Consider the following 13,040-nt stretch of genomic DNA (forward strand, 5'->3'; position numbering starts at 1 on the left):
TGTTGACAGAATGTGCACCAAGATTAAGTTATCTGTAAACGGTTTCAATCCACGGTCTAACAGAGTTGTGGAAGTCTTGGAAAATAGGATTAAGTTTTTTAGTTGGCGGGGCTTGCTTTCACTGGGTCGGTCTAAACCAGTGTTTAACAAGCCGAGTGTTCGAAAAGATATCAATGATCTCCATGTATGTCATAGCTCCTTGGATAAGGCTGCTAATAATTTTGTTGTAGTTTGTAAAAAGTTTTATGTGGAGGTTTTATTAAGAGAGTTGGACATCGATACGGTTACTTTCACTAGTATAGGAAATAGCACATATTATGTTCCTTGTCATAAGTCGCTCCAGGATATTATCTCCGAGCATCAGGAAGTTTTAGTTAATAATTTCAGTATTAAATGTAAAGAGGTCAATCTTTGTATTCCTTGGCTTTACTGGAATGTTTGAGCAGGTTAAGGGTATTCCCATTGGTGGGAATACTTGTTGTTATATAGATGATATTTGTGTGGTTAACTATAACTTTTTTAATGATATTTGTGTGGTTAATGTTACGTGCTCCTCCCCGACCCCCTGGTCACGGTGTACCTCCGAGACCAGAGAGGAGTCACGGCAGAAAAATGTGTTATTCGGTATGTCAAAGATCAATGGTGAAGCCACACCAATTGTTACAAACCAACAAGTATTGTATTAAGATCACACAAGAATAACAGTACAAAAACAATAGTATGAATCAAAAGTACAATCAATATCCTATGATGGTACCATCAGTTTTGTAATATATATCTCACTGTGCTCCAAGTGAGTGAACCAAGAACATCCCCAATGTCTCTAATCCCCGGCTTCAAGCCAAAGTCGATCCGCTCCAGCGATCGTCAGATCAATGTCCAATCGAGACCAGAATCCCGTTGGGTTGGCAGTTACAGTCCTGCTGCCAAAGCTGTGCAAAGGCGCCCTCCAGGCGACTGGGAAATCCAAAGGCAGACGCAGGTTGATCTGTCACAGCGAAAACAACTCTGTCGCAGGAATCCCTTTCTTGGGAAACCCAAAGTTCACTCGTGACTCTTGCTCGCCAACGTTCGCTCCAGACCGCAAAGCAACTATGCTTCTTGTCCGACTCCACTCGCTCCGCCTTCTTTTCTCTCCTCTTCTTCCTCTTCGTCGTCTGGTTTCCGGTTTCTTTTAACTCTAACTTTTCCACCTTTTGAAAATAGTTCATAAACAATAAACCTTTTGAAAACAATAATAGTACATGGAATCAAAAATGTTTACAGTGGATGAAAACCACCACAACGGAAGTGAGGAATCCGTAACACTCCCGCCCCCACCCCCCCCCCCCCCCCTCAAGAAAGAAAGTTTGAACATCGTGAAAACTTTCTTTGCAGGCAAAACTTTTAACAAACAAAAGTAAAACTCACACCCAAATCATCAATTCACGTGAGCAACAATAATTAATATTTCCCAAAAATAAAGCAACAAAACTTCCAAACCACCTACAGGAATTTCCAAAGTTAGTTCACTCTGGACAAAGCATCAGCAACGACATTGTCCCTGCCCTTTACATGCTCAATTTCAAAGTTGAACTCCTGCAAAGCCAAACTCCATCTCATCAACCTCTGATTTTTATTTTTCATTTTTTGAATGAAGGTTAAGGGGTTGTGATCAAAAATCCAAAATAAAGCAAATCTATAGCACTTTTTGAAGGAGGCCGAGCTGAGAGCCAGGTTTCATGGTGGTTGGGTGGTGAGGCCTGGAAGTATTCACTACATGGACGACTTTAGGAACGTGGAGTTCACGGTTAATCCGTGTAGGAATCTTGGCTCGGCTGCTCCGCAGCATTCAGTGCTTCAAACTCTTCCTAACTTTCATAATAATCACGGTTGGAGCGCTTGTCGCTGTAGTCACGTAAATAGCGGTCTCCTTCTCGGCCACCACCCTGATAATCCTCCCTTCGGGAGCTGCCGTAACTCTGGGAGCCTCCATAGTAATCTCGACTGCGGCCACCACCAAAACTACTACTCCCACCCTGGGAGCCATAGCCACCCCTGAAACTACCTCCACGTTTTCCTCCTCTGTAGCCCCCTCGATGCCCATGGCCTGCCTTCTCTACTGTTATGGTCCGACCATCCAAATCCTTGCCATTCAAATCCTTTTTTGCATCTTTGGCGTTCTTTGTGTTTTCAAACGTGACAAAGCCAAACCCTCTCGACTTTTGCGTCTCCCTGTCTTTTATCAGCAACACTTCCAAGAGTGGTCTATATTTGCCGAGTCCAGAACATCTTCCCTTGTGTTGAAGTTCAGTCCACCTACAAAGAGCTTGCCAACATTGCCTCCATCCATGACTTGTGTGTGTTGACACTTAGTTTCAGGGTACTTGACACGAAGTGTCTGTTCAAAGCCTGACGTCAGTACCTTCCTCTTCTCTTCAGAGCGCTTCCTACCCATAGCATGAGTCGCCGTACAGGATGGAAAGATACCCGGAATCTCCTGCTCTAACTGTGCAGTTATTTTCCATACTAGGCTTTTCAACAAACATCGGGTTACCAGAAACTTGACCACCGGCCAAATCATTCCCGATAACAAAAGAGATTCCCTCTACAGGAAGAGTGGCTTGTAAACCTACGGTGACCGGTCCTGACACCAAATCAGACTTTAAATGAATGACATGAAGTGGAGCTTTAACATAGCCACCAACCCCCTGTAAAAGAACACTAACACCAGTTGCCGTCTTCTCTGACAATGGCAAAATGCCTTCAAGCATCAAAGATTGATGTGACCCTGTGTCCCTCAATACCCTAACAGGTCTCTGGTTAGTCAAGTCTCCATCCAGTGATACAAACCCCTCTGAAATAAAAGGTTTGTAACCCTCTTGAACAAGGTCGTTCTGTGATGCCGTAACTTTGGCAATGGAACCTTCACAAGGCACTGTCCTCCAAGGACGATTTCTCGCATTTGTCAATGCATTCGGAGTTGTACTAGTCTGACTCCGATCCTGATTTTTTCTTTTCAGGGCATAACATTGGGACATCAAATGCCCAGGTTTCTTGCAAAAAGCGCAAGTAGGCCCGGAGGAAAAACTCTTGGTCTGCCTCGGGCCCCCCGGAAGATAAGTCTGTCTTGGAACTGTCGTCTTCTGATGCCTAAAAGTCGCGGTATCAGATTTGTCCTCATAGTCATCTCTAGGCCGCCCCCATGAATATTCGTTCTCCACACCGGATGTTCCATAACTCCCCTGGCGAACTCTTGGCGGGAAGTTAGGTTTGTGGAACCCCATCCTGTGTGTCAAGGCATAGTCATCTGCCACGGTTGCTGCCTCATACAACTCTGGTACCTTCTTTTCCTCCAGATGTACTTTAATGTCCGCGTGGACACACTGTTTGAATTCCTCCACCAAGATTAATTGTCGCAACAGTTTGAAGTCTTTCCCAATCCCCTTCGAATCACACCACCGATCAAACATGGTTTCCTTCATTCTGGCAAACTCCACATGGGTCTCACTCTCCCTCTTCCTGGCATTCCGGAATTTTTGCCGGTAAGCTTCAGGGACCAATTCATAGGCTTTGAGAATGGTTTTCTTCCCGATCTCATAATCTGCACATTGGTCATTCGGTAAAGCCGAATAGATATTCTGAGCTTTACCCACCAAAACACTTTGCACTAACATATAGTCCAGGACCCCACAGGCCATTTTAGCATTTGAGCCCCTATTTCAAAGTGTAAAAAAAACTTGGCTACCTCCTTTTCATTGAAGGGTGGAACCAGCCTCACATGTCTACCAACATCCCAGGTGTTCTGACTAGTTGTCGAACTAGCCGGCATGGATACGACTTCTCTCCGTTCTCCCATTAATTCCAGCTCCTTGAGTTTAACTTCCTTCTGATACTCCATGTCACGTTCCTTTAACTCCCTTTCGGCTCTCCTTTGGTCGGCTCTTTCCTTTGCTCTTCTTTCTTCGAGTTCCCTTTCAGTTCTCCTTTCCTCTGTTCTTCTCTCCTCGAGTTCTCGTTCCTGTACTACTCTTTTTTCCTCGAGTTCTCGTTCCTGTTCTACTCTTCTTTCCTCGAGTTCTCTTTCAGCTCTCCTTTCCTCTGTGCTTCTCTCCTCGGCTTTCCATTCCAACTCTTTTAACCTTTCCTGGCTCTGCAGTTGCATCTCCATTTTCCGGAGCTCCACATTTTCTTTTTCCTCGGGTAACCAATCCAAGGGTACCTCTGTCCATGTTCCCAGTCCCACCAGAGATTCTACCACCAATGTCTGCATCTCTGCTTTTCATATTAACTCGGACCTCCAAGTTACAATGTTTGGCCAATATCAAGAGTTCCGATTTTTTACCGCTAGGAACTGTGCCTCATTAGGGGACGCCGCAAACTTTTCTGCGTCAAACACCATGGTGACTATCAGTTAACACCTGTTAACGTTCACACAAAAAAAAAATTCAAATTTTTTGAAAAATTTGGGAATATTACAAAAATTCCACAAATTTGGGAATTCTGGGAATGTTAGGGAATTCTATCCCGGACGAGCCCCCAATTTCTGTTACGTGCTCCTCCCCGACCCCCTGGTCACGGTGTACCCCCGAGCCCCGAGAGGAGTCACGGCAGAAAAATGTGTTATTCTGTATGTCAAAGATCAATGGAGAAGCCACCCCAATTGTTACTCACAAACAAATATTGTATTACGATCACACAAGAATAACAGTACAACAATAATAGCAATCAAAAGTACAATCAATATCCTATGATGGTACCATCAGTTTTGTAATATATAACTCGCTGTGCTCCAAGTGAGTGAAACAAGAACATCCCCAATGTCTCGAATCCCCGGCTTCAAGCCAAAGTCGATCCGCTCCAGCGATCGTCAGATCAATGTCCAATCGAGACCAGAATCCAGTTGGGTTGGCAGTTACAGTCCTGCTGCCAAAGCTGTGCAAAGGCGCCCTCCAGGCGACTGGGAAATCACACCCTCGGGTATGGACGTTCCAAGGCTCACAGTCGGCGAACCTCAGATTTACCTTCAAAATCGGCGTTGCACACACACACACCAGATACGTCTGAATGCGGTGAAAACGGCTGAAGTCAAGCAAAGAAAAACCTTGCGTGATGTGCAAAAGCTGAAGCGAAGCAAAGAAACCTTGCACGACGTGCAAAGAGCGCGAGTCAAAATGGCCGACGGCCCGTACTCGAGACGTAACGGCAGTCCAACGATTCTTGACCGCAAAACCTGACACGCAGGTTGATCTGTCGCAGCGATAACAGCTCTGTCACAGGAATCCCTTTCCTGGGAAACCCAAAGTTCACTCGTGACTCTTGCTCGCCAACATTCACTCCAGACCGCAAAGCAACTATGCTTCTTGTCCGACTCCACTCGCTCCGCCTTCTTTTCTCTCCTCTTCTTCCTCTTCGTCGTCTGGTTCCCGATCTGGTTTCCGGTTTCTTTTAACTCTAACTTTTCCACCTTTTGAAAATAGTTCATAAACAATGAACCTTTTGAAAACAATAATAGTACATGGAATCAAAAATGTTTACAGTGGATGAAAACCACCATAACGGAAGTGACGAATCCGTAACATTAACTATAATTGTTTTTATAGGCTGCTTTACAAGATTTATCCAGATAGTCTGATTGTTGCAAACAAGAGTGGTAATGATTGTACTGTTGCTGTATATCTGGACGTGTTAGTTAAAGTTAGATAGAATGGCTTTAGTATGAGTATATCATAAAGTTGATGATTTCAGTTTCGCTGTAGTCTTGTACACCTTCCAGGTGGCAAAATACAACAACAACAACAACATGCATTTTCAGGCCATTTTCCCTGCTAGAGCGGGGGTTAGCCTTGCAGTCCCCATGACAATCTTCTCCATTTTGCCCTATTTTCTGCATCTCTCCTTGTTAACCCCCTTGCCCGCATTTCTTTTTCCACCATCTTTAGCCAAGTCTTTCTCGGTCTTCCCCGTCCTCTACTTCCTTCTACATTCATTTCCATCACTCTTCTCAACCAGTCACTTTCATCCTTCCTCAACACATGACCAAACCATCTCAACCTGTTCCTCTTCACAGCATCAATCACAGGCTCTATTCCCATCATCTTTCGCAATTCATCATTTGTCTTCCTCTCTCTCAACGGCAGGTGGCAGGTGGCAATGTACCAATTAAAATTAGTTACAATGTCTTCTCATCTCAGCTACTTAGATTTGCAAGAATTTGTTCAGTGAAGGGTGATTTTGTGGAACATGCTGAGAAGGTATTTTCAATCATGTTAAATAGAGGATATTTGGCTGATTGGTTGATCAGGTCTTGTGAGAATGTCTTTAAATTCCATCGTCACCTTTTGTGTAAGTTTGGTTTGGTATTTGATTCATCGTCACCATTTGCATTGCATTTGATACAAGTATTAAATAATGGAGGTATGTATTTAAAAATAATATGTATAAAATGTATTATAAGTTAGCATTAATGTGATTGGTTGGTGGTTGCGAGGATACGCAGTGCAGCGTGGTGGAATCGGTTGTGGATGACAGTTTGAATATTTGAATGGCAGTTTGAGTGATGGAGGGGCTGTGTAATGGACATGTCCAATGTCCATCAGCTAAAGTGTTTATGGCTTAGTATATTGTTATATAAAGTGATTTATGATTAAGTTATTAGTTTGTGTTAATACTTCAAATAAAAGTAGTAATTAGATAAGTTTGAATAAGGATATTGCATTGCTGTGTTGACTAACTGTCTGGACACAACTTTGAGGTTGTGGGTCCATTGATGTTGAGTAATATACTGATGTGGACCTGCAGTCAGGGTTGTGGATCCGCCGTTTGGAGAGGTTCTGGGCTGAAAGAATCGAAACCTCGATGAAAAACGGTGCCCAGCTGATGATCCAGGCAGTTGGAAAACCAGTCAATTGCTTATAAGTTAAGGTTATAACTTCAAATATAAAATAGCTTTTACAAGTACTAACAAGTTCATAATGTATCTGTGTATGTGTGTTTGTATAGGTGCGTTTTTATGTATATGTATAATGCATATGTATGTGTTTATATATATGTATATATACACACATGTGTATGTGTGTATTGTTAATGTGTGGCTTCCTTCTTGTAACTACAGTGCAGTAATTGGTCTTTATTTTGATTTGTAATCATCATCCGGTAATTGGATTAAGTGTTTTTGTTGACGAGATCCCGGTGTATACCCTGGTTTAGAATAGGTACCCCGTATCCCTGCGTGTCGTAGGAGGCGACTAAGAGGGTTGGCGTCAGGAAGGGCATCCGGCCATAAAAACATTGCCTCAAAAAGAGAACCATGACAATTACATCTACATATGGGCAGGGTACAGCCCGAAATGGAGATCGGTTTCTGAGGTTTGGGACATGGAATGTAGGGACAATGACAGGGAGATCAGGAGAAGTGGTGGAAGTATTGGTTAGAAGAAGAGTGGACATATGTTGTGTGCAAGAGACGAGATGGAAGGGAAGTGGTGTGAGAATGGTGAAGGGTAGGCAGGGACAGAAATACAAGTTTGTGTGGCAAGAGTGCCCGGAGGGCGTGAATGGTGTTGGTGTCCTGTTTTCTGAGGAGTTTGTAGACAGTGTGGTGAGTGTGACTAGATTGAGTGATAGGTTGATGATGGTGAAAATGATGATTGGAAAGCTCTTGGTGAACGTCATCTCAGGATATGCTCCGCAGGTTGGTCGGAGCGATGAAGAGAAGGACAAGTTCTGGTGTGCGATCGAGAAGCTGATGGAAAACGTGAAAGATGAGGAAGTTGTTATGGTAGGAGGAGACCGAAATGGACATGTGGGAAGGAGTATGGATGGTTTTGAGGGAGTTCATGGGGGTTACGGATATGGTATGAGAAATGGAGATGGTGAAAGGATTTTGGAGTTTGCTGATGGAGCTGATTTGTTGATTTGTAATACTCAGTTCCAGAAAGAGGATAATAAGCTTGTTACATACACGTCAGGTGGGTCGACGACAACGTTGACTACCTGTTGGTGCGTAGGCGAGATAGGGGGCACCTCCGGGACACAAAGGTGATCCCGGGAGAGGAGGCTGTTTCACAGCACCACTTAGTTGTCTGCGACATAAGGGTGAAAGGTGCGAGGAGAGCTCGGCGGGTGAACTACAAACCGAGAATGAAGGTATGAAGGTGTGGAGGTTGAAAGAGGTGACAGTAAGGGAGGCATTAAAAGAGAGGCTGAGTTGGGTAGAGGAAGATGTGGTTGGATGTCAATGAAAGATAGTCTGTTGGGAGCCTTTGGTGAGGGATGTGGATGGACAAAAGGACCACCGAGACACTCGGAAACATGGTGGTGGGATGATGAAGTTGGAAAGAGGATTGACGAGAAGAGGAAGAAGTTCAAGGAGTGGCAGAAGGCGAAGGGTATGGGAGCAGAAAAAGCAGAGCATGAAAGTTATACGGCAGCCAAGAAGGCTGCAAAGAAAGAGGTAGCAAAGGCGCAGGAGGCATGTAGGAAAATGTTCGGAGAACGCTTGGATTCGGAAGAGGGTCAGAGAGCGGTATTCAGGATTGCAAAGCAGATAGTGAAAGAGAGGTGTGATGTGATGGGGGTGAATTGCTTGAAGGATGAAGTTGGACAAATCGTTGTGGACCCAGATGGAATTAAAGGAAGATGGAAAAGATATATGGAAATGCTGTTGAATACAGAGAATGAATGGGATGGCAACATAGAGAGTCACCCAGTTTTAGGATCGGCAGAGAAGATAACTGAGAAGGAAGTTGAGGAAGCGATAAAAGCAATGAAGAGTAGAAAAGCGGGAGGGCCGAAGGGAGTTGTGGGAGATATGTTGAAGGCAGCACGAAGTTGGGGTGTGAAGAGAATGACAGAGCTGTAAATCTGGTGGTGAAAGAAGGCCGCATTCCAGTGGATTGGGAACTGAGTACCCTCGTCCCTCTATACAAGGGGAAAGGTGACCCCCTGGAGTGTGGCTCGTAAAGTATTTCGCTCGAGCGATAAAGTTATTGGAGCATGGAATGAAGGTATTGGAAAGGGTGTTGGAGAGGAGGATAAGGAAGAAGGTGAAGATCGACGAAATGCAGTTTGGATTTATGCCAGGAAGAGGAACGACAGACGCGCTCTTTATTGTGAGGCAGTTGCAGGAGAAGTACATGGAGAAGAGGAAGAAGTTGTTTCTTGGGTTTGTTGATCTGGAGAAAGCATTCGATAGGGTTGCACGCGAAGTATTGACGTGGGCATTGAGGAAGTTAGGAGTGGAGGAATGGTTGATCAGAGTAGTGATGGCAATGTACAAAAGAGCGCGCACAGCTGTAAGGACGAAGGACGGGAACAGTGGTGAGTTTGAGGTGAAGGTGGAAGTGCATCAGGGGTCGGTACAAAGCCACTACTATTTGTAGCTGTGATGGAGGTGCTGGCTCAGAACATAAAGGAGGGTTTACCGTGGGAGTTGTTGTATGCAGATGATCTGGTGTTGATTGCGGAAAGTATGGATGGACTGAAGGAAAAGATGAACAAGTGGAAGGAATGTATGGAGACAAAAGGTCTGAAGGTGAATATCGGAAAGACGAAGGTGATGGCAAGTGGTAAAGCATGTGTTGCGGTGGAAAGAACTGGGAAGTGGCCATGTGCTGTTTGCAGGAAGGGTGTCGGAGTGATCTCCATTCAATGTACAATGTGCGCTGAGTGGGTTCATCAAAAATGTAGTGGTCTGAGAGGGTCATTAACCAGTGTGGCAGCTACATTCAAATGTAAGGTGTGCACAGAGGGAGCTGTAGATAGAGGAAATGTTGAGTTGGATCTTGGAGACGGCGTGAAGCTCGAAGTTGTGAAAACATTTTGCTACCTCGGAGACATGCTGAATGGAGAAGGTGGATCAGACTTGGCAACGGTTGCTGGAGTGAGATGTGCATGGAAGACGTTTCGGGAACTGAGTGGCGTGCTGATGAGGAGGGGAGTGTCGTTGAAGCTGAAGGGAAAGGTGTATGCTGCATGTGTGAGAAGTGTTATGATTTATGGGAGCGAGACATGTGTAATGAACGTAGAGCAGCAACGAAGGCTGGAAAGGGTGCAAATGCGAATGGTTCGGTGGATTTGCGGAGTATCGTTGAGAGAGAGGAAGACAAATGATGAATTGCGAAAGATGATGGGAATAGAGCCTGTGATTGATGCTGTGAACAGGTTGAGATGGTTTGGTCATGTGTTGAGGAAGGATGAAAGTGACTGGTTGAGAAGAGTGATGGAAATGAATGTAGAAGAAAGTAGAGGACGGGGAAAACCGAGAAAGACTTGGCTAAAGATGGTGGAAGAAGAAATGCGGGCAAGGGGGTTAACAAGGAGAGATGCAGAAAATAGGGCAAAATGGAGAAGATTGTCATGGGGACTACAAGGCTAACCCCCGCTCTAGCAGGGAAAATGGCCTTAAAATGCATGTTATTGTTGTTGCTTTGTTTTTGTTGACGAGGACGGTCTCTTCAAGATGTTGCCCTGGTGGTGAGCGAGGGCCCTGTGTTGGTATACTGGCGCAGCAAAGAGAGGTGCACGTGCTTTGCAGAAGCTGGAGTTCACAGTTGCCGAGACGCCAGCCCCAGGAGATGCGGCAATAAAGCCAATGTTGAGCCCGGGGGAGGTGCTAAAACAGCTCGAGAGGTTGCTGCAGGATAAAGTTGATAACGAGCGCATATTCGACTGGATCGAGGTTGGTCAACCATTGTTAGTGTCAGAATAATGATGCAATTCTGAATTAGATGTTGTAAAGCCTGATGCTTAGTGCTCTGTGTTGTGATTTGATGTTTGCAGGCCCAGTTGGATGAAAACCAAACAAAATCTCCGTGGTTTATTCGAGCGTTGATGACTGCCATCTGCAATTCAGTCCTATCTCGTAAGCTGCCAGTAACTCATATTGTGACTTGGTCCTCAGACTGTGCCTGTGGTTGTGACAACTCATATTGTCACTACCACAAGCACAGTCAGGTGGGACATCATTCAGACAAGTAATATTTGCTCGATGTTAATTTGTTACCACCAAGTGAAAACTGCTATCAATCTTCAATTGCAAAACTGGTGGGATTCAGGGAAAAAAAATTTTTGTTCCCTTTTATATTTGAGGTGAACATTACTGTTGTTCATTATGTGTGTCAGTCTGAGTTTTATTTTAGAACTAGCAGGAGTGCCCAGTGATCTAATTCTGTTGGCATTTTGAATGATTGAATTAATTTTTTTCAATATTTTTGTCGGTGCCGAAAACACTTCACTTCACTACACTCACTAAGGAAAATTTATATTTAATATTACGAGTACACCCGTTCCCTCGCGTTCCCTACAGGGGTGGCAGGAAAGATCATTCCTCTCTGGGATATATAAATTACAGTAGATCAATGGTCTGGCTTCAATAACATTGATTGGGGGTGGGGGTGCTGTGTCATGGACATGTTCATTTACCAAGTTTATTGTAGAGTGCTCGCCAAGTGGCTTAAGCATTCGGGAAACCACTCCATTCAAAAACATTGATGAGGTACGGCCAGCTTGGCAAGCCCTAGCTAGCGGCTTGGTAAATGAACACACCCTCCCTTTCAGTTTTGTGTTACAGCAGGAGCAACTGTTTCAAAAGGCCGCCACGTTAGCAGCAGGAAGGGTCATGTTAACCTTTGTGGGGTATATAGATTACAGTAGATCTTCACTCAGTTCCTAAGTAAAAATTGCCTTGGGGATGTTGGGATTCCTCCATATTTCTTTCAATTTAGTGTTAAACAGCATTAGCAACTGTTTAAAAAGGTAATTATACATGTTTGTGGTTTATGATCTTTTTACACTCTGGTAGGGGCCGTTGCTCCCATGAAACAAGACGATAAGCTATTTATAAACGTTAACACAGCGTTTGTTCAAGGAGGAAACACCCCTTGGGAGGGGTAGATATGAGTCGTAATTTTGTTTTCTAAGAACATTAATATTGCTAAGTTTCTGGGGGTAGATGACTAAATCTCATAGAAAAGACAGGATTGTATAGTAATAGCATGGACCGTGGACGCGTAGGAGACATCTCGATGTATAACGTAGGGAAACTGGAGCTTACGATTTGCCGATCGGCAAATAAACCCCGCCCCACAGGGATCATGGCCGAGAGGCCACGCCCCGAGCTTCATCATTGGTCGAGAGGACGTGGGGTGTTTCAAGAGAGCTCGGCCGTTTGTCGGCGTGACGTCAAGAGTGACGTCAGATCTAGAAGGTTCGAGAGCAGGAAGAAGAAGACTCTCTCTCTCTTTCTCTCTCTCTCTCTCTCTCTCTCTCTCTCTCTCTCTCTCTCTCTCTCTCTCTCTCTCTCTCTCTCTCTCTCTCTCGGTCTCGGTCTTTGTTCTCGGTCGGTCGCTTTCGTGCTGGCTCTTCTGGCTCAGTGCGCTGGTGCTGATAGAGCGGTGTGGAAGTTTTGCGATCTTGAGGAGGAGGTGTTGGTGGCGATTTGTGGGATTCTTGGCGCTTCGGGCGGAGTGGGGACCGAAAGAGGACCGCCCGCACGAGTTACCTCAGGTCCGTGGGGCTGTGGAGAGCGACTCGGCGCCATTGCTGGCACGTTTACCACGCGAGCGACTTCGGGCCAAATTGTACTGCCAACTTCATTCAACGATCTCATTGAGCAAGCTGAGTGCTGGCCGGCCAGAGAAACCAATTTATTTTACTTTATCATTCCCCTGTTGTGTATTTGTGTCTGAGTGGAGACGTCTCGAAGTAGGATTTAATTTACCTTCCTTTTATTTATTTTATTCCTTTTATTCCTTTTATTGCCATGATTTATTTCATCAAATTCATTGTTGTGGCATTTATTTCATTTGTTGTGTGTTTATTTGTTCATGGGTCCCAGAATAAACCCGTGTGGCTTCCGTCTAAGTTAAGCGCTTTGCTTCCGTCACTTGCCCGTGACGGACCAACCGCCAGTTTCGGCTGCGCACCTCGGAATTAAGGACCGTTGCGGCTATTCGTCATCCAATGGTGTTATTATGCTTTCGGGTGACAAGACAATATTATGCTTTTGTTATTCGAAGTGTCCTTGGAAAAACGCCACGATAAAGCTATCGTAACACCGA

At 44.8% G+C, this 13,040-nt stretch overlaps 1 protein-coding gene across 5 annotated transcripts in view; it reads left to right on the forward strand.

Annotated features, from left to right (window-relative positions):
• LOC137425734 (uncharacterized) overlaps window positions 1-13,040 on the forward strand; it is a 331,211-nt gene that overhangs the window by 157,447 nt on the left and 160,724 nt on the right. For 3 of the 5 annotated variants that reach the window (XM_078775548.1, XM_078775550.1, XM_078775551.1), the window contains one exon: window positions 7,673-7,759. The exons of the other annotated variants lie outside the window; for them this stretch is intronic. In XM_078775548.1, the coding sequence (XP_078631674.1) occupies window positions 7,673-7,759 (87 nt within the window). The remainder of the gene's footprint in view (window positions 1-7,672; window positions 7,760-13,040) is intronic. 5 annotated transcript variants of the gene reach the window in all.

This window comes from Myxine glutinosa, chromosome 4, assembly GCF_964187855.1.
Source record: "Myxine glutinosa chromosome 4, kmMyxGlut1.1, whole genome shotgun sequence".
Taxonomy (NCBI): domain Eukaryota; kingdom Metazoa; phylum Chordata; class Myxini; order Myxiniformes; family Myxinidae; genus Myxine; species Myxine glutinosa.